The sequence below is a fragment of the Stylophora pistillata genome, chromosome 4 (assembly GCF_964205215.1).
Source record: "Stylophora pistillata chromosome 4, jaStyPist1.2, whole genome shotgun sequence".
Lineage (NCBI taxonomy): Eukaryota > Metazoa > Cnidaria > Anthozoa > Scleractinia > Pocilloporidae > Stylophora > Stylophora pistillata.
In genome coordinates this window covers 21,452,344-21,475,088 of record NC_142522.1, presented here as the reverse complement: position 1 = coordinate 21,475,088, position 22,745 = coordinate 21,452,344, and the positions used below count along the sequence as shown (strand labels likewise).

The window sequence follows — 22,745 nt, the reverse complement described above, 5'->3', positions numbered from 1 at the left end:
CATAATTTACATATATAAGTAATAAGTAATAGGTAAGAAATAAAAATTAATTATCTAGAATGAATAATTGCTATTTGTGACTAGACTATTTGTTTACAAAACAAACAGCTGCAGTCATACGATGAGGACAACTGTATGTCTTGCAAATTTTTCCTAAATATAGAAAGGGATTCCGACATCCTTATTTTGTCTGTCAGATTGTTCCATTGTTTGCTAGCCTGGTACGTAAAAGAATGTTGCATATAAGATGAGGTTGGTCTTGGAAGAACAACCTTAAGATGGCCACGTAGGCTGTAACCATTACTTCGCAGAGAAAACAATTCCTGAATGTAGTTCGGTGTCTGGTTATGAATACTTTTATATACAAGTATAAGTGCTTGTTCTATGCGTCGATGTTCTAAACTTTTAATATTTGCAGTTTTCAATAACTCTTCGTAAGCAGTCGACTTAGAATAATTGAGAAGAGTCCTCAGAGCGAATGCATTGGTTGACTCCAGTTTCGCAGACAGACCCTTACTTAGACCTATAAACAGTGGTGATGCATATTCGAAGTGAGGGAGAATGAAAGCTTTGTACAATTTAATCATCACATCTGAGGGTATAAATTTACGAATGCGACGGAGAATTGAAACTTTTGTATTCACTTTCCGGCAAACTTCTTTAATGTGTACGTTGAAAGAGAGTGAATTGTCGATGACTACTCCAAGAAGCTTCATATGTGTAACGTAATCCAGTTCATTACTGTCAATAACAAAGGGCGTTGGTAAAGTTGCTCTGTTGAAAACTATGGATTGAGATTTACTATGATTGATCGCCAGAAAGTTCTCACAAAACCAGGAAGCGAGTAGACCAACGTTGTTTTGTAGATTTATTTGCAAGGTAGATGGACAGAGGTTTGAAGAGTACCCAGTAGTGTCATCAGCATAAAATCTTAGAGAGCACGAAATATCTGAAAAATTCACATCGTTCATGTATATATTGAAGAGAAGGTGGCCCAAGATTGAGCCTTGAGGAACTCCACACCTCACAATTTGCCAGTCCGACAAAAGACCGTCAGTCTTGACATGTTGCTTACGGTCAGTCAAGTAAGAACGTAGAAGTTGTAAGGCGTCTTTAGTTACACCATAAGCTGACAGTTTTGCAAGAAGCAAATCATGATTGATAGAGTCAAATGCTTTGGAGAGATCTATGGTAATTGCTGCAGAGTGTTCGCTAGAGTCTAATTTTTTCCTAATGTCTTCGAATGTCTTGAGAAGGGCTGTCGTACACGAGTGTCCTTTCAAGAAACCAGACAAATTCGCGCTGAGAAAGTCAAGAGAAAACTCATATAACTGATCAAAGATAACTCTTTCCGCTACCTTTGAAACAGCCGATAATACAGATACAGGACGATAATTAGATTTTAAAGTCTCAGTTCCTTTATTTATGATTATTCTCTTGAAAAGATCACTGAATCTTGTACCAATAAACGAGGTGCTGGCTCCAAATTACATAATAATATTTAAATGTCAAAATAAAATAACGACTGTGGCACCATATGTTCTCGTGTTTTAGAAAAGGTAGAATTAAAACTTGTTGTGAAGAAGATCTAAGGTTTGGTCTAATTCTTCAATTCTCAGAAGTGATTAACATGAAACTTCTCCCTTTAATATCCATACATTATCAATCAAACAGATAATAATAATAATAATAATAATAAGAATAAGAATATAAGAATAATATAATAAGATAATAAGAATATTCAGACTTATCGGGTAGAAGCCGTTCTCCTGATCCAGCACCAAATTCTTGTATGTGATTTACAAGGAAATGGTTAGCAACTCGAGCGAAGAATTAGCAATAAGGTCCGATTGAAAGGGTTAGGGAGTAAACCTTGATCAAACCACTTTGTATGACGGGGCTTAATCATTAAAATTCTTAGAATTAAAAAGAAAAATGTTAAAAACATTTCGATAACTCACAGGTAGCCAATAGAACTGAGTGGAGTCAAATTCTGTAGTCATATGCATGGAGTCTAGGTCTGAAATCATATGCATGGGTGATTAGCAAAGACCGCAAAGCGGGAGTCTGATTCAATTAGTTACGAATATGATTACGGACAGGATTGGACGACACGAAGTCCTATTACCAATTAATAAAAACTATGGCAAAGTTTGCGAAACAAACTTGCCATCGGTTTAACGTTTTCATGAAAAAGAAAATAGTTAACTCGGCGAAATGCGCGACAACAAATCCCTACACAAAGTACCAGCTTGTGTGTGTATGCGTGCTCAGAAAGAGATAGTCGTACTAAAACTAGTCACGCTATTTAAAAGATGTAGATAACCAGACGTTGTATTTTTTGTTTTTGAATGCATGGAGTGTGTTTGAAGCCCCAACACTTTCGGATGTCTCTCCATATTTTCTTCATAAGTATGCCTATGAAAGCTCTGATTGTTTAAGAGTTCGGTGGCTCGTTAACGATAAACTATAGTGAGGTTCTCAAACCAGACCCCGCAGAAGAGAGGTAAATAAACTCAAGTCCAATTTCCCCCGCTCTGGAAATGTTTCAGTTGTTAGGGGTTGTTCAACTCGCTTAGCCCAATTAACCCGAGGTACTAGGACTCTGTACTTTTTTAATTCTCTTCTAAAGGAATTGACTTCTACTACAGCGACACTTCTTCTCTCTGCACTAGCGAGAAGTACCAACGTATTAAGTAGGAAAATCGTTGACATGTTTGGGTTAGCTGACCGTGAGAGTTTTCATAGTGTATCCGTTCATTTGCAAAAGGGGGAAACTGGGTGGCCCCCACCGAAGTACTCGACGAGCGCCAAGGAAACAATATTAAACGCTAGCAGTCGAGTAGCCTGCGTGCAGCCGAGCGAAAACCCCGGTTTTATTCGTCTGCGAATCAAACCGGGGTTTTCGTTCGGCTGCACGCAGGCTAACAGTCGAGCTGCGCACAAGAATCGCGTACGCAAACAGGAATTTCAGTGTGGGTCACTCAAGGTCAGCTTTACCAACCCAAACACGACCACCTATGAAACTAATTATTCTCAACCATAACAAGCGATTAAAATGTCTAACACGGTAATAAGGGAATCCGCGAACTGAGCCTAGCAAGTACACACTAAAAATAAAATATCAAAACTATAAATCTACCAAAACAACACGTAGGCGCAAAAGGCAAGGCTTAACAAAAGAAAAAGCTAAACTGAAAAAGTCTCAATAAAAACTCCAAATTACCTCACAACACTGTCGTTGCATCTTTATTCATGTGTGGCAATGTTGAATAGTTAGTGATCATGTAACTGAAGGTGAAATAATTCATAACAAGCGATCAATTGTCAGTATTAGCCTCAGATTTATATCGAAGATTCTAAAACGCAAAACATGTTAAGTAAGCCGTTGGCGCCATTGGCAAAATAATGATAATGCCAGTGCATGTTATTGTTCATCTACGCTTGGCTATTTGGATGAATTCTCGCATACTGCTCTATTTCAAAGGCTGCGACTGCAAAGCGCCTAACAGTTCACCCAACAGTATTACCCCACAAGAAGTTTAAATATAAAGAGATGGGGACCAATTGTCCCCAAACCCCACTGAATATTTCGAGACAATACGGACATGTCGGTTTCTTTTTGAATGCGGCAGCCTGTCCCAACTCCCATTGTAATAGTAGAGACGTCAATAAATATAAAAATATTTTTGGGTAACCTGTCTTAATTCCCAATGTATTAGTATTGATGTCAATAAATTTTAAAATAGTCTGTGTCAGCATGATCGCATCGCATTGGCCATGTGCGGCGAGATTCCAATGACTAAAATCTGATTAGAAATTGCGGAATTATATTTCTTACACCTCTATGAGAGGTCGACCTTAAAAAAGCAAATTATGTTCTTAGGCCCACTTACCTAGTTCAAGATACAGGTGGGAGAAAATACGACAGAAAAAAAAGGCAAGAAAATATTTACACTATGGGATTCAAATAGCTCCGTGAAATAACATATTGCCCTTTTCGGTCTCGGAAATCAGGCAAAGATAAGACGCAGAAACCCTTGAATAGTTACTGATCAAAGATAAGAGTTTCTCACACGGAAATGTGATTGTTTGCGAATGAAATCTGCGGAAAATACATTTTTCGCGCGAACACAGCGGTTTCCGGCTCAGCTGACACCAGGGCATCAACCAATCGATGGCGATTGTTATAAAATTGACCAATCAGAGTAGAGATGCAGCTGACCGCCAAAGAACGAGTTGATCGTCAAAAATATTAATATCCACGCTGCTCCGCTGTTGTATATGCAATAAAGATCGCTTAACCGCACATTGTTCGACAAGGGCAGAAAGATGTCTGAGGACAAGAAGACCGTGGTTTTAGCTTACAGTGGAGGTCTTGATACATCTTGTATCTTGCTTTGGCTCAAAGAACAGGGGTATGAAGTGATTGCTTTCATGGTAAGTGGAATTTGTTCGTGATAATCTGATGTTAAAAAAATAAACGATCCATCTATCAGAAGCTTATCATTTCAAACCGTATCCGTAAAATTTACCCTCGCTGAAGCCAATCGTTAATTCGATGATCCCGAAGTCAACAAAACAACATGTGTTAAACTGAGTTTTTTGGACTCGCGCAGTGAGCTTTATGTACACGTTTGTAACAACCGATCGATTGATGAATCATCTTATGTCCAATATGCAAATGATGGAATGGAAATCGAAATCGTACACTAGCTGAAGTCAAGCGTGATCTACAGCAAGCTTAGAGGAACAATAAACTTATTCATTTCTTTGGAAACGACCGAATCATGCTGTGATATTAACTAAGTGTTCCTAGATTCGCGAATTTTGATTCGATTGGTTTTTTCTCAGGCAGATGTGGGACAAGATGAAGATTTCAAGGAAGCGAGGGAGAAGGCCACAAAACTAGGGGCAAAAAAGGTCAGACGATGATAATTCGAAGTGGCCCTGAAAATGCCACGTACTAATAGCCCTTGTTATGAAAGGGAACCTGTATTTATATAATGTTAAACACACCGTGAAGTATAACATCACATTTAACTAAACTTTGGTTTCTAATTACTGAATATAAGTAAAAATTAGTTTTTTTCTCCGAAAGCATTCAGAAAATATAGTTCATTGAGGATGAGTTAAAAGTCAGTTTCTCAAGGTTTGGCTTGAATTGGAACCTTTTCTGTGGGCGAAGTAAAGCTATCGTGCGATTACCTTGAAAAAAAAAACCGCAGGTTTTGTTTGATTTCGTAGGGGTTTTCTGTAATGCTAATGATGGTAATTGCAAAGATAAATAAGGATTTTATTGATCTTCTTTGCCAGGTGCCTCAAACAGGCGCTTTTTGGTACACCAGTTTAACTTTATGTAAACTTTGAGAAATTTGTGTGTATTTCATTTTTTCTCCTCTCTTTTAATATTGCCCAATTTAAAATTCTATTTTTATTAGATACATGTACAAGGCCAATATAAATTAAGAATATTAGGGTATCCAGCAGGATGTTTTCTCTATTAATGATTAGAAATCCTTGCATGTATTACTGGAATTTTATCAGCGTAGGTTTTGGTGTCATGTGAAAATCCTGTGGTTACCCATATGGTAATGCATGACACAAATTAATAGGCTCTCTTTGAAATGGTATTTTTCATGACAACCATCACCATAAATGGCTCTAAATGACTCTTCATATTTTTTCTAAAGGTACCGTAAATGTATTTATTGGCCTAGTATATCAAATTGATTTAATACAAGTCTATTGACCACTTTCATAAATGGCTGCCAGATTAATATTCTTTTGTTTAAATTTAAATTAGCCTTTCTGGCCTCGTTCTCCAGTTCAAAATTCAAAAGAATACATTATCTCAAGCAAGGCTAGTGAGGCTAATTTGAATTTAAACTAAAGAATATCAATCCAGCAGCCATTTATGAAAGTGGTGTATGAGAGGGTACACTCCTTTTTAAAGCCCAAACAGGTATTCACCAAACAAAAGCACCAAACAGCATGTTTTTTTTTTTAAGTCATGAAAAACAGCTCATCCAAATTGAATATCTACTGTCATGAGTAATGTGTCTTTCCAGACCCAAATTCTTGAATTGAGTGAAATGTTGGAGATGCACAGTTTTCATGTGTGCTTTCAAACAACTTTTTAAAATCCATTTTTAAATATTCTATTTGTATAAATTATACTGTACCAGCCAAAATGAGGTCAAAATTAATGCCGTAATCTGTAACCTTTGTTTTTGTTAATAGGGTTATGAAATTAATGGATATTGACTTTAATAGGGTCAAGGCTAGGGCTTCTTCCTTGCAAGCCCTTCCTACCTAAACTCCAGGAGTAAATTGTGAAATTGAAAACTTTTCATCTTGGAGTGTTTGTTGACAAAATTGAGTTATAAAGTCTTGTGTTTTGACCCCTTTCCATCTTAGACTTAAGCTGGTTTTGTGTTCAGTGTAACTTGGATTCGAATTTGAGGATCTCTCATTATGTTGTTGGGTCCTGGATTTTACCCTGCTTCTGCTATTTACTTTACTGCCACTCAAAGTTTGGACACAGCTTTATCCTATCCCCCACTTTCTTCCCACAAATGATTATTTATTTATATTGACCCTTACAGAGAAGATACTCATAGATAAAAATCAACTTGTGAGACCTTTTTTGATGAATTATGGTGTTCCAATACTTCTTACACTTAAGAAATTTTTTATTTACTGTTCATGGCAGTGGACCATTTTCTTACATATTGCAACAATAAGGGCATTTTTTCATTTGGTACAACAGGTGTTTATTGAAGATTTGAGAGAAGAATTTGTGAAAGAGTTCATCTTTCCAGCTGTACAAGCAAATGCAATCTATGAAGATCGCTATTTGATGGGGACAGGTAGATGCTATATTTACTGCTTACTTGGTGCTAAATTCTATAAATACCTCCAAAAATAACGTTTACAACTTCTTCATCAACAATTTCTTTGTCATAGCTGTTGCCAGGCCTTGTATCGCTCGCCGTCAAATCCAGATTGCTCTTAAGGAGGGTGCAGAATATGTATCCCATGGTGCTACAGGAAAGGTAAAATTGAATCCCTCTCAGTGAATGTTATTGTAGTCCTGGCAGTCAAGTTGATCTCAAGGTTTCTTGTTAGTCTAAACCATGAACATACTTAGTGATGCTTTTTTTGTAGCTTGAAGCTGTCATGTACAGTGGTTAAAATGATTTCTTGCCACCCAAATTCAAGCATTTGCTTACCTTAATCTGTGTTTCACAGCTTTCTTTAAATTGTTAAATGTAACATTATTGAGTTTGAAATACATTCTTTATTTGGCAAGTTCTAGTTAAGGAATTGTAACCTTAAGTATTTGAGGAACCAATCACTTACACTTGCGTAACAGCGACTTTCACTTGATGAATTTATTTAACAGGGTAATGATCAAGTGCGTTTTGAGATGACTTACTATGCACTGTATCCAGGGGTTAAGGTACGCTGAAAGCTTCTATTACATCAATGTTAAATCTGTTTAACCCTGTATACCATGATTTTAGAAAGCATATTCTCCATACTATACTCTATACAATTGTTAAGGGGCTGACAAGGAGAATTTGCTTAATGATCAGGAGCTTCTGTAGTTGTTGATCATTTAATTTATTCTCATGGCCATAATGTTTGATTTAGGGGTGATACTGTAAGGGGAAATTATATTCTGATCACTCTTAGAGGTTAACAGATAGATTCCTGATTGCTATACTGGTGCATCTGTTCAGTAATACACATGCAGATCACGGGTGAGGTCATAATGTTGTTAGAGCAAAAAAGTGGAACTCAAGACACACCTGAGTGTTTCACCTGCTGGAAAAATAAACTCCTAGAAAAGCTGCTGTAACGTACAACATAAAAGTAAGAAAAAGTTTTATTGCAAAATATTTTTTACTTAAAGCAGTTGATTTAAATGATGTTTCAAGATTAAAAAAATTTAGCTTGAAAATTTAAACCTAGCCACCATTATGACATAATTTGTTTTCGTAACGCATGATGACATAATTGGTACAGCGGTGGGTTTATCGTGCTTCAAAAACAGTTGGCTTTCATTCCTGTCACTTAAGATCATGACAAACAAGTCTTGACTCTTAAGAAAGCAATGATCTTTTTGCTACATGATGGACCCTTTATTGACTAAGCTTGTTCCATCAAGATGGCTGGATATTAGTCTCATTCTTTTTTCTGTTTTTATGAGCCTTGACTTCGTCCCGGTCCAAATAACCGAATATGAGGATTCTGCCAATGTCCAGCCATCTTGACCTCAAGCTCGGTCAATAACACATATTTGTATAATTTTTTTAATCAACAGGTTATTACCCCATGGAGACTTCCAGAATTTTACAACAGATTCAAGGGAAGAAAGGACCTGTTTGACTATGCAGAGGTAAAAGTTACTTTACTTTACCGCATTACCGTACTTTTCTCAATCTCGGTATGTGTGTAAAATTTTCATGCTAAAAAAATGAATGCATTTATTTTTATATTCAAATAATGGTTTCATTCTAATTAAGCATAACAAAGTTCATCAAAATAATTAACAACACATTTTAAAATGGATTTTCAGTTTTTAGCATTGCACACCAGATAATTGACTTTTTCACATTTTTGGGCAGCAAAAGGGCATTCCATTACCAGTCACCCCAAAGAAGCCCTGGAGTATTGATGCCAACCTTATGCACATAAGGTGAGGATTTTACCACCAAATTAAGTTCTGTAGAGTTAATTAGTAGTTGAATAATTTATGACCTTATTTGAATCACTGAATTTCATGTAGATGTATGACATATCAATAATTGTCATTGCTCTTTGTTCCAGTTATGAATCTGGAATTCTTGAAAACCCTAAGGTCAGTCAGTGTGAATTGATCATTTGGTTCACATGGTACTTTCATCTTAATTATTGGAAATATTGACCCAGAAGAAGCTATAGTTATCTTATTTTCTGGTGGAAGACAAAGATTAGTAAGCTGGCCTAAAACTGGAATGTAACATCTTGAGCCCCATGTCTTTGTAAGGCCAGTGTCATTATCTTGTGTTTTGAGAAAGACAGTTGATGTTGTCTTTGTAGGTGCCTCTCTTTACCAAGGAGTTTAAATCCATACCAACAAACCACAAGGGATACATGACCAAGTACTGCTTGATAACCTGTAATGTTCTATCAAGCAGGAAGACTAATATTCCTATTTGCTTCAGTAAATAGATCTCAATAGAAATTCTCCTTGCTGTCTGCCATACAATTCTTATGATATTAGTTTGGAGAATTTGGTATTGAATAAACTACTAATCGCTTAGTTTATAGTTTTCTTTACTCTCATCACTTGTCTGCCTGATATTATATTAATATTGTAAGGAGAAATTCTCTCTTGGTCACCCATGGGAGCGAAAGGGTTAGGTGACTCAGTCTTCTATCAAGACCTTACATATTTTACTCTGCTAGCTCGGCATTATACATGTACTACTCTTTGTAACAAAAACCTTTTTTCAAACTCAGACCATGGCTCCAGATGATCTTTACTGCTTTACAGCTGATCCAAAATCTGCTCCTGATGAGGTAAGCTTTTACTGTTTCTTGTATACAATCATGACTTTCCTAACACTAACCTCTTGAATGAATCATGTACACGTAGGTGAGGTGATGTTATTTAAATTTTGATCAGAAGGTGGCAAAGGGCTCGTAGGTGATGCATGACTAATAATGACCCCTCATTAAATGTTATTAGTTAATATATCATTATTATTAACTTTATCTTTGCCTTTCTCTTTCATCAGCCAGAACAGCTTGAGCTCGAGTTTAAGAAAGGTAAGTATTTTAAACTTTACTTGTAAAATATCCATCCTTGAAATTGTGGCTTTGTTTTACATGGATGTTTGAACATCTAAACGTAGTGTTTAATACATATTTCTTGTAATTATTTAATTTTCATTGGTTTGCAAGTGGTACTACACATTACCCTGAACTCTGAGTTGTCCAACAATTATTTGAGGCTGACTTCTAGAAAAAATAATGTTAACTGGAGGTCTGGTGGCAATCTGGATCTCCTCTTTGCAACATAGTATATTGTGGAAATAAAAGCAGGTTTGTGGGAAGATAGCCTGGTACCCTGTGAAGTCAGGAAACAAGGACAGGCAGATCCTCCAAGTATATTTCCTAGACTTCTGTTTTCGTGTTTTTTTTTTGTTTTTTTTTTTCTTTTCAATATGCACAAATAACTTACCTGTACCGTGGGTCTTAGCTAGTCGTCCAAGGGACTTGTTTTTTGTTGTTGTTGTTTTTTTTTTAACCTGAAACAAGTTAATCCACACGCACATGGGCTCACCCCTCTTATCTTTTCAATGCCAGGTGTGCCAGTTCGAGTTCAGAACTTGAAAGATGGCACGGTGCATGACAAACCATTGGATATTTACCTTTATCTCAACAAAATGGGGTCAGTATACATTGCTTGGAAACTTAATGATCATTTGAGACAAGATGTGTAGAAATAGTGTTAAATTCTGTAAAGAAGTTAAATTTTAATACTTATGTAGACTTACCTAGACCTGGATCCAGATCTGTCAAGATGCAATTAGCGGTTTTCTCAAGCGACAACTGGAGTATAAGAAAAAAAAAAAAAACACTCGTGTTATTGACAAAAAGTTCATTGATAATTGTCAATCTCAAAGTGAACAATAGACGACCCTTCCTAGCTTAGTAATTTGTCACTATTTTCGCCAGAATTAACCAAGTGCCCCTTCCCAGTGTAATGTTTATGTTAATTACCAGTACACCTGGTAAAAATAGCGGGCACATTTCCACATCCGACTTGCTTTTCTTTCAATGTTTTAGTGGTCGCCATGGTGTTGGAAGAATTGATATCGTGGAAAACAGATTTGTTGGAATGAAATCCAGAGGTGAACGGTTTGCTGTATTGCATGGTTCCAGTAAATCTCTTGGCTACGTGCTTGTAACCGACGTCCTTTCTTTCTAGTTATCGAAGATTAGGAGAAGAGTAAGAGACGAGGAGAAATTCATTTATTATGACTTGCAAGCAGCGAAGAGAGTGACGCGAAAAGAAAAGAAGTAGCTTGTGCCCCATGCCTCGCGCGTTTCCTGAACTTTTGCTAGGATTTGCGCTATAAATTTTTATTCTAACGCCTGCTACTTGGTGTAAACTGTATGGTGCGTTTCCGTCACGTGCGCTCAGTATATTGTTTGTTTTGCCATATCTTTTCTATCTTTCAAAGGAATCTATGAATGCCCCGGTGGCACCATATTGCGAGCTGCACATTTGGACATTGAGACATTCACAATGGACAGGGTACGTTGTGAGAGACTTGAGTTCCTTTAATGAAAGATAAAGCCATGGAGAGTTGACCTGTAAGCGTCTTATCTTCATCTCTATATGGTAGGAATTGCGTAAAATCAAGCAGATGATGGCCGGCAAGTTTTCAGAGCAGGTTTACTATGGATATTGGTATAGTCCTGAGGGGGATTATGTGCGCTTCTGTCTGGACAAGAGTCAAGACAACGTGGAGGGAAAAGTGACACTGGATCTGTTCAAAGGAAATGTATGTTTTCTCAATTTTGCTGCAGTTTTCGTGAAACTTTATGCCTGCATTAGATTCTCTCCGCTACACTGTACAATATACATTTAGGTTGTAATCGTACACGTATATTGGCAACATGCATCAGGCATAGGAACTTTGCCATTAAAACGCGCGCCTGGCAAAAAACGCGTGCGCATAGTTTTTGTCATTTCACGCCGCCTTAGTAAGCGTATTACCAGTCGTCGTTAGTTGACCGCCCGAAACGTTCGTGACGTACTGCGGGAAGTTTTTCATGTTGTTCCAGATACATTTAACTATTTTAGTGAATGTTTATTTATGTATTAATTTTCATGTTTAAGGTCTACATCAGAAGCCGCGAGTCTAAAGCATCCCTCTACAACGAGGAATTAGTCAGGTACTTCACCTTTGTCCTATATATGAATCGATAAATGTTTGCAAAGATTCAAGGCTGAATGTACTTGTCATTCCCTTTGTTACATTTTAGTAATGATGGTGACTTCTGCTTTGGTTATCAAAACGTCAGGCACTACTACCGAAAACAGTTCTTCCTAGGGCTACCCTCACCCAGACGATCACACCACACCAATATATCCGTTTCTTATGTAGTATTTAACTTCAAAATATCCCTTTTTTTTTTTTTTCATTAAGGAAAATGTATTTGCCCCTTCATGCAATTCGGCTATTGAGCGTTAATTTCCATACGTTGAGATGACGTTACTTACCTAGTCCTGCTTCAGAAATTCTCAAACATTACTTTGGAGGAAGTACGAGAAATTTATGTGTTCTTATTTCTTCCTCAGCATGGATACCATTACTGGCTACAACCCACAAGACGCAGCTGGCTTTATCAGAATTAACGCTTTGAGGTAAAAAAAAAACATTTTTTATGCACATTTAGTCCTTATAGCAGAGGCATAGCTGCTCAAGATTATCGTCAGAGAGAAAAAGAAGTCAATTGGGTCACGAAACTAATCCAGGAATTCATTGGTTTGCTTTTCTTCACTTTGTGATTGGTTTAGAATACTTGTGTCATCTCAACCAATCAGATGAAAGCTAAAAGTAATCGTGACTTCATCACACGCTTTTTTTTTCGTGCTTCACGAAATTTTCTTGTTTCTTTTTTTCTGAATTCTTATTGGCTCCTTGAGATATTTTCTTCTTTCCTATTGGCTGTTATGTTTACTTTGTCTTGGGACTTAAAGGTGGCTGAACACAGTTTTCGCGCGCGCTTTTGCTGATGCAATTCAGCGCGCGCGCAAGGATTGCAAAAAACAAACATGCCGTCAATAGAGCGGTCGTTTTATTTACTCAACACGTATCCGCACTATCTGTGCTATTTTTCTCTATACTTGGCGAAGTGTTTTGAGGGCTTTAATTTTTTCTTACAAAGACATGTTAGAAAAGTTAACAGTGCAAAGAACCCAGCAATTCTCAGCTTTTTCGTCGTTATCGAGAGAACCCAGTTAAATGCAGCGCATGCGTAGTAAGTCGAAAAATTGCGATTGAATGGAAAATTGCTTTCTCGGAAATATGCCTATTTCTTGAGAACCACTCATTAGAATTTCACGAAATTTGGCACGAAAATACTTTAGGAAATAAGTAACTGGAGTATCGAAAAAAAGTATTTTTAATAGAAGAAATTCTAGATAATCGAGTGAACCTTCAACAAGAGATAATTAAAGATCTCTGTTAAATTGTTAGCAAAATGGTGTTAACTTGTGAGTATCGTTACAAGCTCTTTGCATGCAAATTATTAAGGAAAACTAATGACTAGATTTTCTACAAATGACCAAAACCGATTTTAAAGGCCTGTTTATATTTATTCATGTCGCCATGACAACGGCACATACGTCAGCTTAACTATCCAAAAAACAAAGTTTGTGTTGTTAACTTGCTTGCTGCCAGTTTTGGCGACCGAGAGATCAAGGGTTTTAGAGAAAATGGTGAAAGAAACACAGGTATCAAAAACTGTGTTCAGCCACCTTAAGATGTTCCGTCGAAATGCGCTCATAAAGTAGTTATCATGTACACTGGGCCAACTAAACCATTATGGTAAGGTTTCCGCTTCGTGACAAGAAACGCACTCACACAGTTACCTCTGTCTTCTACCGTTTACGTAAAAGACGGAGAGCATTTACTGTAGTTGGCCCTCTTCACTATGGTACAGGTGTCTTAATAAAGGCGGATAGCTGGAGGGTTTGAATCAGAATAAATTAAAAGGCTTACTAAAGCTCTTTTTTCATATCAAGAGTATAACGCCCTCAAGGTATCACTGTCATTCCGCGGGTAGTTGAAGATGAATGCAATACCTAACTGAGGCTTTGATCGTTTTTCTGTCTTCTTTAAGGCTTCGTGAACACAGCCGACTCAGAAAAGCGCTGAACAAAGGTGAAGAAAATGGCGCCTGACATGCGGAAGGTGGCTCATGGAGTAACGAATAAGTCTCTGAAATATTGCGTGGAAAAGTAGCGAGCGAAGCTAACATATTATAACACTGCGAGTATTATTTGTTTTTAGTAAACTAGATTAAACTTCTGTTGAAATGTTTCGTTAGAATAAAATTCTCGCTATGCTAAAGGAATGTCTGAAGTTTGCTTTGCTCGAACCGCCATCAGCAAGTTTTCCTTTTTCCTGTGTGTCCAATGTTATTCGTTGTGGTCCTATGTAAAGCGACGTACCTGGATTTCAGGAACTAAAAATTGAGTAGTTTAGAGAATTGCTATGCTCAAAAGTGATTCAGCAGTCTCCGACAACACCTAAATGGATCTAAACTCTTCAACAAAATGAGTAAAATGGTTCCTTAAAAGTCCTCTTGGCCCTAGTTTCTTAAGCTGCCACACCCTCTACCCTGACATTCTTAGCAAGATATCCAGGATCGCGTTATTCTGCAAAGGGATCGACGCAGTGTATTCAACAGTTACTAACACGAGATTGATTTCATTTGACAACTTCCATTGAGCAACATAAGGTGTGAGGGCAGTTATTACAACTTCGTGATCTCGTTTCTCCTTGCGTAAATGATTGTAGCTCTAAGGTATCGACTATATCATTTGGATTAGGTCTAAAATAAGCACAACAAAGCAAGCATACTCTGCGTACATGGTTAAACCATGCAAACGAATACAGATAAATAGATAAATGTAATATCTATAATACAGATAAATAAACTGGAATGAACAAAGTACATATTTATTTTTGATTTCGACTATTGTAGTCATATGTACAAATAACTGATACAAATAATTTTTGACGAAAATTTTCCAAATTTGCAACTCCCCCTCCCCAAAAGAAAAAAATATACAATTAAAAATAATGAACTGCGCATATGTCCTGTGCAATTACTTATTAACATATTTACATAAATGTTTAGAAAAGGATCTTCTTGGGTTCAATATCTCGCATTCAAACATAGTTGATTACATAATAACAGTTTTGTAACGATGATATCTTTTAAAACAAATTCAACGCAGCAGACAACCTACATCTTGAGCATCAATCTTGTATAGAATGAACTGAACTTGACTCGATTGCATTTGAAATCTGTAGAATATAAAGAGCGCCAGTGTCAATTTACTAATCTCAGGCGAAAGTAAAGCAGCAAAGGTAGAGTAAAGGCTTGTGTTATTGTTACAGTTAGAAAATTTTGACGGCTTTTCTCAGGAAATGTTTTGCTTACTTTATTACATTTTAATAGTATGATCCAAACCATTTGTTGAAAGTTCTGCTCAAGAATCCTTGTCCTGAAAAACAATGAACGGTCAAGACCTGGTGAATAATCGCTTATTTACCAGAAAGGACAGAGAATTAGATTAACTAATTTAGGTTGAAATAACACCACACACACCCTCGCTAATGAAGAACCCCTGTCCCTACCAACCCCTCCCTCCCTCCCTTGCCATCCTAATAATAAGCCCTTTTGGTGTAATCCACCCTCTGTTTATATTGGCTACGAGAAACCCCTTTGTTAGTTATTTTAGCCCCCTTGCTTCTAACAGGACACTCAAGGTGTGTATTCGTATTGAGCAACTTACCAATTTGTTGAGCAGTTTGACTTTTGCACTGATAAGTCTGCGGGGAAATAGAAACGACCTGAGATCCGCCTGGAACGATGCTCATAGACGGTATTGGGCGATGCTGAGAATATGGACTACCTACACAGTTAAAGATGGGTTAACAAACCTTACCTTACCGATTAAATTCTGTTTTAGATCTCATTCACTAGAGAAGCGTATTAAGTTTGTAAAGACACCGCTCCTTTTGAATCGGTGGCTAACCGCTGTTCGCGAAATGAGCCCGCGCCCCTTCCCTGAAGTGATCTGATGGGACTGACCGCAGAGACGAAGCTTGCATCCAAGAAATCGAACCTATTTGTCCTTGTGATATTCCTAATGGAGCTACATTTTAAACTATGTCGATACACATCTGTGACCTTAGCAGAAAATTTACTTAATGTATAAAGAAATCTCTAAACTTTTTAGCTCTCCAGACCAAAACTGAATGGTCCAAGGCTCGAATTTTCAGAATGTGCAAACCTTGTCCTTGCTCTCGAACGTGAGCCTCGAGCTTTATTTGAGGAAGCTTACTTGTCAGTGTAAGTTGCTTTCAGAATTATGATGCTCCGACGAAGGGCTAACGCTCGAAACGCCAGCTTTTGTAATCGTTACGGTGGCCAATTTACCATTTCAACTTTGTTGATATATCCAAATTATTTCGTTACCCCCACCGACGCAGCCCCTAATAGTTTCTTTAGAATCTATCAGCCCTTATCATATAACGTTCGACTGATCACACCTTTGGCTTTCTTGGAAAACGGATTGATCTCACAGGACGAGGCAGTGATTTTGAATGCAGCATCATTTGAGAGAACTGCCGGACTATTTCTCACAGTTTGAACTTTAGCAAAGTCGACTGCAGGTGGTGGTCTTGTAATGCCTTTAGTTCTCTTGGAAAAGGAATTCACCTCGTTACCAGAAGAATCTGTGATATTGTTGGATGGAACACCTTTGGGTTGAACTGGTGGGGTGATTTTCTCAACTTCAGTTCCTTCAATGTTGGCGGCAGTACAATCAGGTATTGGTCGTTCCAGAGCCTTAGCTTTCTTGGAAAACGGATTGATCCGCCCTCCAGAGGACTGAGTGGTGATATTGAATACTGTATTCTTGAATACAGCATCGTTCGAGAAAATTGTCGCACTGTTTCTGACAGTTTGAGCTTCAACAAATCTGGCCGTAGGGATATGTGATGGTTCTGTAATGCCTATAGCTCTTTTGGAAAAGGGATTCACCCTGTTACCAGAGGAATCTGTGATCTCAGATCGAACACCACTGAGTTGAACTGGATTAATCCGCTCGCCATAGGACTGAGTGGTATTATGAAATACAGCATGGCTCGATTTTACTGGTGGGCTGCTGTTGTCGACTTCAGGTCTCTCAAATGTATCCACAGGACTTTGTGCTGGTCGTTCTAAACGTTTTGCCTTCTTAGAAAACGAGTTGATCCTCTGGCCAACGAATCCGGTGATCATCTTTGATTCCTCTCCTCTTGGGAGTAGTGAATTTTCTTTTTTCATTTCAACTCGGACAAAGCCGTCCTCAGGGGCGCGTGGAAGTCGACATTTCAACCCACCACAATCTTTGGTAAAATGAAATGAAAAAATGCAATAGTAAGTTTTATTTCAATCATTTTTCAGACTTCAAAAACGAAATACAAACTTTCATCGTCGTGCGTTTTTCCTATGTTTTCAAAGGTAATAGAGTATTGATGAGGTTTACTCACCAAAATGTCATTTTACCAAAGAATAGTAAGTTAATTGGATACCTCTATGAATTTGATTCAGGCAGGGACTAAACAACGATCCTATTGCGGAATGATACATTGACACATCATAGTGTTTCCCTGTAGCGTTGATCATCAGACTGCATTGCTCTCGCACAGATTTGGATCGTTGAATGGGTGCGATAATACTTTACAATTTTCTTTCTTCATACCTTTAACTGCTTCGGTGGAGGGCTTTGAATTTGATTTCAAAGCCTCAAGATCTTTTGCTGATACTGGAAAGTTTTCAACTTCGAGACATCCACTGTTGTTTGATAGAGTGTCAAACCATGAGGGTTGATGGTCAAAGTAAGCTTTGCCTGATCAAAACAAAATTTGAAAATTTTTTTATGGAAGAATGCGTTACCGAATACTCGCAAGTTGTTTGTGTAAAGTGCCTCTCCTTGTCTTGAGGATGGAAGATGGTATTTTTTGTGAGGTGTGGTAGGTCTTTTTAATCAGGCCCCTAAATGGTGACTTCGCCAATGTTGTAAACTACGATTTTGAGCAAGAGGTTTATCATTTCTCTAAAGTGATTATTTCATCGTCCCCGAATTACGAAAAGATTGTTTTATTTACAGCGAGCGATAAAGAAGACCACTCAATCGTCCTCTTCCCAACCATGTTCCTCTGTGCATGCTTGGAGAATGAACATAATCACACCTAGTGGTAATGAAAATGCAGCGGGCGTATCAACCTAGTGGCCCTGAATGCCATTCTACGTAACATACTCACCATTAAAGAATTGTAGCCCGCTTTGAGATTCTTCTACTTTTGTTTTATTCTTCATGACATTGAAATTTTTTCCACCCTTGAGCTCGTCAATATTCTTCCTCGCCTCCTGTAGCTTTTCAACCATTGTCGCCATTTGCTGAGCAGCAGCAAACTGATTTCTTTGACAGCTTTGTTGTAGCTGAGACAGTTTTTCTTTGAGATCAGAAATCTCTTTATCTTTCCGAAAGAGAGTTTCTTTAAGAAAGACGATTTCCTTCCCTTTAGCTGTTGAAATACAATTGAAAATTATAAATACTTATACGAGCTCTATGAGCTCCTTGACGCTACGTGTGTAAATAAAGTATTGATTGATTGATTGATTGATTGATTGATTGAAATACTTGAAATAAAAGGTAAATCAAATTCAAGTTTGGAATGATAAGGGAAATCAGGAAAACAGAGCGAAAAGCAGAACTGTTTCGGACGGAACGAGAAGCGGCGGGGAGGAAGTGGGGATCTTAAATGGCTTCCCAGTCCGCGTGCACCCGGCCTCTCTCATTCCACATGCGTCACCACATAAAACTAACCGTTAATAACTGTTTCAAGATGAGTGATCTTTTCAATTGTTAGTTGTTCCTTTTCTCTTGCAGACTGAAAGAAAGTATGTCAAGAAGATCATTTTTTAAACTAAATTAGAAGTGAACAAGAAAATTGGGAACACAGAACATCAACTTACAGCCAAGAGAATATAAATGATATTCTCTCGCTTACAGCAGAAAACTACTGGAATGTTTAGTGGCGTCATAATCTAAGAATTTTAGGTGCGCGCGCTTTTCAGTCTCTTCATGAAGAAATGTCTTCAAAATCAGTTACCTGAATAACATTAATGGCAAAAAAATTCCAATTGCGTTAAATGTTTATCCAATGTTGAACGGACCAAAAACTGAGCTAATTTAAAATCCAAATTGATTTTGATTGAATCAGTTACGACCTATTTTCATAGATTGAATGGGGTCTAGTTGCATGGCGGCGTTTGCGAAAAATAACTTAAGCTTTTCTCGTCAGGCCCCTTCCGATAAAAAAATCTAACTTAATTGTATTACACTTATTATTTCTAACGAAAAAAAAGGTTTTGTGATTGACAAACTCTTACTTCAGTGGCCATAATCCGTGCCCCGTGCAAGGCCTCCAGAGGCTCATGACAACTTTCAGCGGAACGATTAGTGACATTCACTTCTTTATCAAATATTCTCGCAGAACAGGATTTCTTCACGGACTCTTTGTCATCTGAAACATCTTTGTTCATTTTGTAATTATCTTCATTCGAACTATTCAATAAACATGGAAAATCCATTCTCTTTCACTTTACTTCGGCAAGAACGGAGCTCTGGATGCGAAACAAAGTCTCGATTGTTTATGACTAGTTGCATGGTAACGTACTTGTGCCGTCACCTCTTGACATCACCCCTAGCAGAGTTGAAGCGTTAAGCCTGGGCACTAAAACTTTGTTCAAGCTCTAAAATCAGATTTACAAATTAAAACACTTTTACATTGGTTAATCGTATATAAAGAAAACACTGTTCACAGTTAATTAGCTGCTTTCCGCCATGTTTAGAGGGTCTACCTTGGATTCAGTTCGTGTATTTTAACATTTTATAAACCGGTTCTAATAAACTTTCATTGATTTCCTCGGCAAAGACTGTAGCTGTTAACCTTTGTGTAGTGTGAGCAATTTGTAAGAAAACTCCATTTCGCCATGTTTTTGCCAAAATTTTTATATGATAAGAAGAATTTTGAAGCTCTCTCGGAAACGGGCGGACTGTCTTCATTTGACTTGTATTTCTAGTTCCACCCTTCTCTTTACACCACTTTCTCCTGTTTTTCTGTTTCTTTATTCCTCTATTATCCTGTGCTGCCTTCTTGTCCCTTTGTTCTCTGCTCTTGTCCTCTGAGTTCCATCTTTTCTTCCGCTTTCCATTTCTGCCTCTTGCTTCCCACTTTTTATTATCTCGTTTGTTAGTTCTTTCTTTCTTCTATTTCTTCGTTTTTCCTCCCCTTAACCGTTCCCTCGTTTTCACGGTTACCAACCAACCAATGAAACAGGGAGATAATATTTTTTTAAATTTTACCCAGCCCTTAGCATGACGAAGTAAATTGAGTGGCCGGCAAGAACCTGGGCACAGTGTTGTTACCACAGACCTTTGCGATAGTACTTGGTTCTGTCATCTTTCATACGTGCGCGGCAGATTTGTTACAGTCTTAGGCCCCATTTACATGGTCTCGGGTACCCGAGACAACCCTTCCCCTACCCCGAGACAACCCTTCTCCGTAGACAAGTCTACGGAGCGTTTATCAGAAATTTGACATCTGCTAACTCTCGTTCGGCCAGGCCAGTTTATATATTCGACAAAGTGGCGTACGACAGGAAAAGGATAGTTGTAATACGCACGTGCTCTGGTTACAGCGTTCGCACGCATTTTCTGTTTGAGTTGTCTCGTCTCGGGTAGGCGAGAAAAGGTGTTTTCATGAGGAAAAGTTGTTCCTCCTTCCAGGGTTATCCTACCTGCCGAGGTGAGACAACCCCCCCCCCAAAGTTGTCTCGCTCACCCGAGACGAGTTCACAACCTCATGTAGACGGGCGGCTGAATTTTTTAAAGAAGAAACTAAAAAGTTAGTTCGTCAGAGCGAAGACGAGGGGCTAACGCTCGAAAGTCAGCTTTGTAACTCGTTACGGTGGCCAATTTACAATTTCAACCTAGTTGATATCACCAAATTACCTTGTTACCCCCACCGAAGTAGCATCACAGTTTCTTAAGAAACTTTCACCCTTTATCATTTAAGTGAAGAGTTAGCTTGCCCAGGGTAACTCGGGGGGAGGGTTCTCTCGGTACCCGAGACCACGTAAATGGGGCCTTAGCGAGTGCTACCAGCGGTTGACTTTGCTTGGTAAATATTTGTGATAAACAACGACTGAGATGTACAACTCATTTTCACTTAAATGAATAAAGGCTGATAGTTTCTAAAGAAACTGTTAGGGGCTGCGTCGGTCGGGGTAACGAAATAACTTCAATTTTTTTAGGAAAGCTACCACATACGCACACAGTTTTTCCAGCCCCCTGCTGTGTTGGTGAAGTAACAACATGTCGTCGATGTAAATTACAATGCGGATTCACAGACATCGCAACATTGTCAACACTGGTTTCAGAGCTCTTGTAAAGTCCCGAGGAGCAGACGTACAAGAAACCTCATTCCATTTTGAAGGGATATTTTCCAAGGAAACGATTTGGGCGAAACTCGTCATTTTCTTTTTGTACCAGAAATAAGATTGATTTAAAGTGGTCCTCTTGTGCTCGGACCTCCTTCCCTGCTCCTTTCGCCAACCAATTTGGAATGGCCAGGTCCATTTGTTGAGCGTCAGTATAGCTTTTGGTACGGGTAATCCTTACACACCACTGCCTGGGGCGCTTTCAAAAGGGGATCTTGTACTCCAGAATTGTCTGTAATGTCCATGAATCCTGTGTTATTTCATTCCACTTTTGAGCAAATTACAGTAAACGAGCGGCTGATTCGTCGGTGGGTGGATTGAGTGTTTCTAGGACAGGCAGCGGATAGTCAGCTTAAATGGTCCGGCCGCAAGCAAGCTTAGAGGAGAATTCTTCTATGTTACTATGCTTATAGGATTGGTGGTTAGATTTTGAGCCAAATCCCCATTTTCGTTTTCCTCCAACTCTGCTGTTGTTGTTGGAACAGTAATCGGAACGAAAGGGTTGATCCTCCTTGGAGGGTTGTTTGAACTGGCGCTTTGCTGGTGGAGTACTGATCAGTTTGCTGTTGGTCGATCTATGGTCGTGGTAGTGCTCACTCTTTATCTTGGCATAAAATTTATCCGCGAAGAGGTGTAATTCAGCAAGGGTACCCTCACAGAGAGTATGTTCGCCCAATTATGTGAGAAACTCAGAAAACCATTTCTACCTCCAGGCATTTAGCCTGAAGTTGGCATTGCCGAGTAAAACAAGAGCATTATTGAGTCGGGGTCAACATTATCGCTCTCAATATCTCCTCCTACACCATCCAGTGCTGACAGGGCTGCTAGAATGGGTCTTGCAACAACTATAAAGGCAGAGTGGCGCTCAGAAAGGCCTTCATCAAACAAAGACACCTCCTTAGTTTTCGTGTAACCGAGTTGTTTCTTAATATCTTCCTTCATTCCAGCCTTCATATCATAATCAGAATCATAGTCCGCTGGATTATTTTGTTTTGGCAAGGTTGGGGTGGCGAAGAGGCCTTTCAAGATTGCTGGCACTGTTTTTGCAACAGCATCTGTCTGTAACTTCTGAAGATTTGGCAGGTCTTCGCTGCTGCCCGCCAAATGGATCGGGTCGGACGATGAGGTGGCAGCCTAGAGACAACAGAAAGCGGTCAATGACTCTTACCTTCGATCGCGAATATCTCCTGCAATACTAAGAAGTCGAACGGTAAACTCACAGAAGAAAAAACATTTACATTACTCGATGTTTTTTTAATTCATCCTCGACAGTTTGACTGCAGAGGGCAGGAAAAAATAACTCTAAACGCGGATAAAAGACAACATCGTGGACGGCCGAAACAAGTGATGAAACGAAGAGGGAGAGCGCATGTGCTTTTTCCTAA

At 38.5% G+C, this 22,745-nt stretch overlaps 2 protein-coding genes across 3 annotated transcripts; one reads left to right on the top strand and one right to left on the bottom strand.

Annotated features, from left to right (window-relative positions):
* Positions 1 to 4,252: 4,252 nt before the first annotated feature.
* On the top strand, positions 4,253 to 14,144 carry LOC111328753 (argininosuccinate synthase). Its single transcript, XM_022933249.2, has 17 exons — positions 4,253 to 4,440; positions 4,855 to 4,923; positions 6,773 to 6,872; positions 6,970 to 7,058; positions 7,409 to 7,465; positions 8,333 to 8,407; positions 8,637 to 8,707; positions 8,839 to 8,869; positions 9,514 to 9,573; positions 9,792 to 9,822; positions 10,363 to 10,447; positions 10,846 to 10,910; positions 11,244 to 11,317; positions 11,409 to 11,567; positions 11,906 to 11,961; positions 12,368 to 12,433; positions 13,915 to 14,144. The coding sequence occupies exons 1-17, from the start codon at positions 4,333 to 4,335 to the stop codon at positions 13,973 to 13,975; spliced, it is 1,257 nt and encodes a 418-aa protein (XP_022788984.1). The 5' UTR covers positions 4,253 to 4,332; the 3' UTR covers positions 13,976 to 14,144.
* A 598-nt stretch (positions 14,145 to 14,742) lies between these two features.
* Positions 14,743 to 22,710, bottom strand: LOC111328744 (uncharacterized). Of its 2 annotated transcripts, none has more exons than XM_088756916.1 (9): positions 22,604 to 22,710; positions 19,249 to 22,494; positions 18,683 to 18,746; positions 18,117 to 18,380; positions 17,555 to 17,701; positions 16,359 to 17,198; positions 15,599 to 15,718; positions 15,244 to 15,307; positions 14,743 to 15,107 (listed from the first exon to the last, which is right to left on the bottom strand). In XM_088756916.1, exons 2-8 carry the CDS (start codon positions 19,447 to 19,449, stop codon positions 15,255 to 15,257), a joined length of 1,689 nt encoding a protein of 562 aa, XP_088613042.1. In that variant the 5' UTR covers positions 19,450 to 22,494; positions 22,604 to 22,710; the 3' UTR covers positions 14,743 to 15,107; positions 15,244 to 15,254. The 2 variants fall into 2 exon arrangements, with proteins under 2 accessions (XP_088613042.1, XP_022788968.2); XM_022933233.2 differs by having other exon boundaries at positions 22,599 to 22,705.
* Between the last annotated feature and the right edge of the window lie 35 nt (positions 22,711 to 22,745).

Bases quoted from the DNA above. Each gene is read 5' to 3' on its own strand.
- LOC111328753 (XM_022933249.2), top strand. From the start codon at position 4,333: ATGTCTGAGGACAAGAAGACCGTGGTTTTAGCTTACAGTGGAGGTCTT. The intron at 9,823-10,362 runs GTAAGTATTTTA...TTTCAATGCCAG, and splicing joins TGAGCTCGAGTTTAAGAAAG to GTGTGCCAGTTCGAGTTCAG. The intron at 10,448-10,845 runs GTCAGTATACAT...TCAATGTTTTAG, and splicing joins CTTTATCTCAACAAAATGGG to TGGTCGCCATGGTGTTGGAA.
- LOC111328744 (XM_088756916.1), bottom strand. From the start codon at position 19,449: ATGGATTTTCCATGTTTATTGAATAGTTCGAATGAAGATAATTACAAA. The intron at 18,747-19,248 runs GTAAGAGTTTGT...ACTTTCTTTCAG, and splicing joins CACGGATTATGGCCACTGAA to TCTGCAAGAGAAAAGGAACA. The intron at 15,308-15,598 runs GTAAGTTGCTCA...ATTGTTTTTCAG, and splicing joins TCAAACTGCTCAACAAATTG to GACAAGGATTCTTGAGCAGA.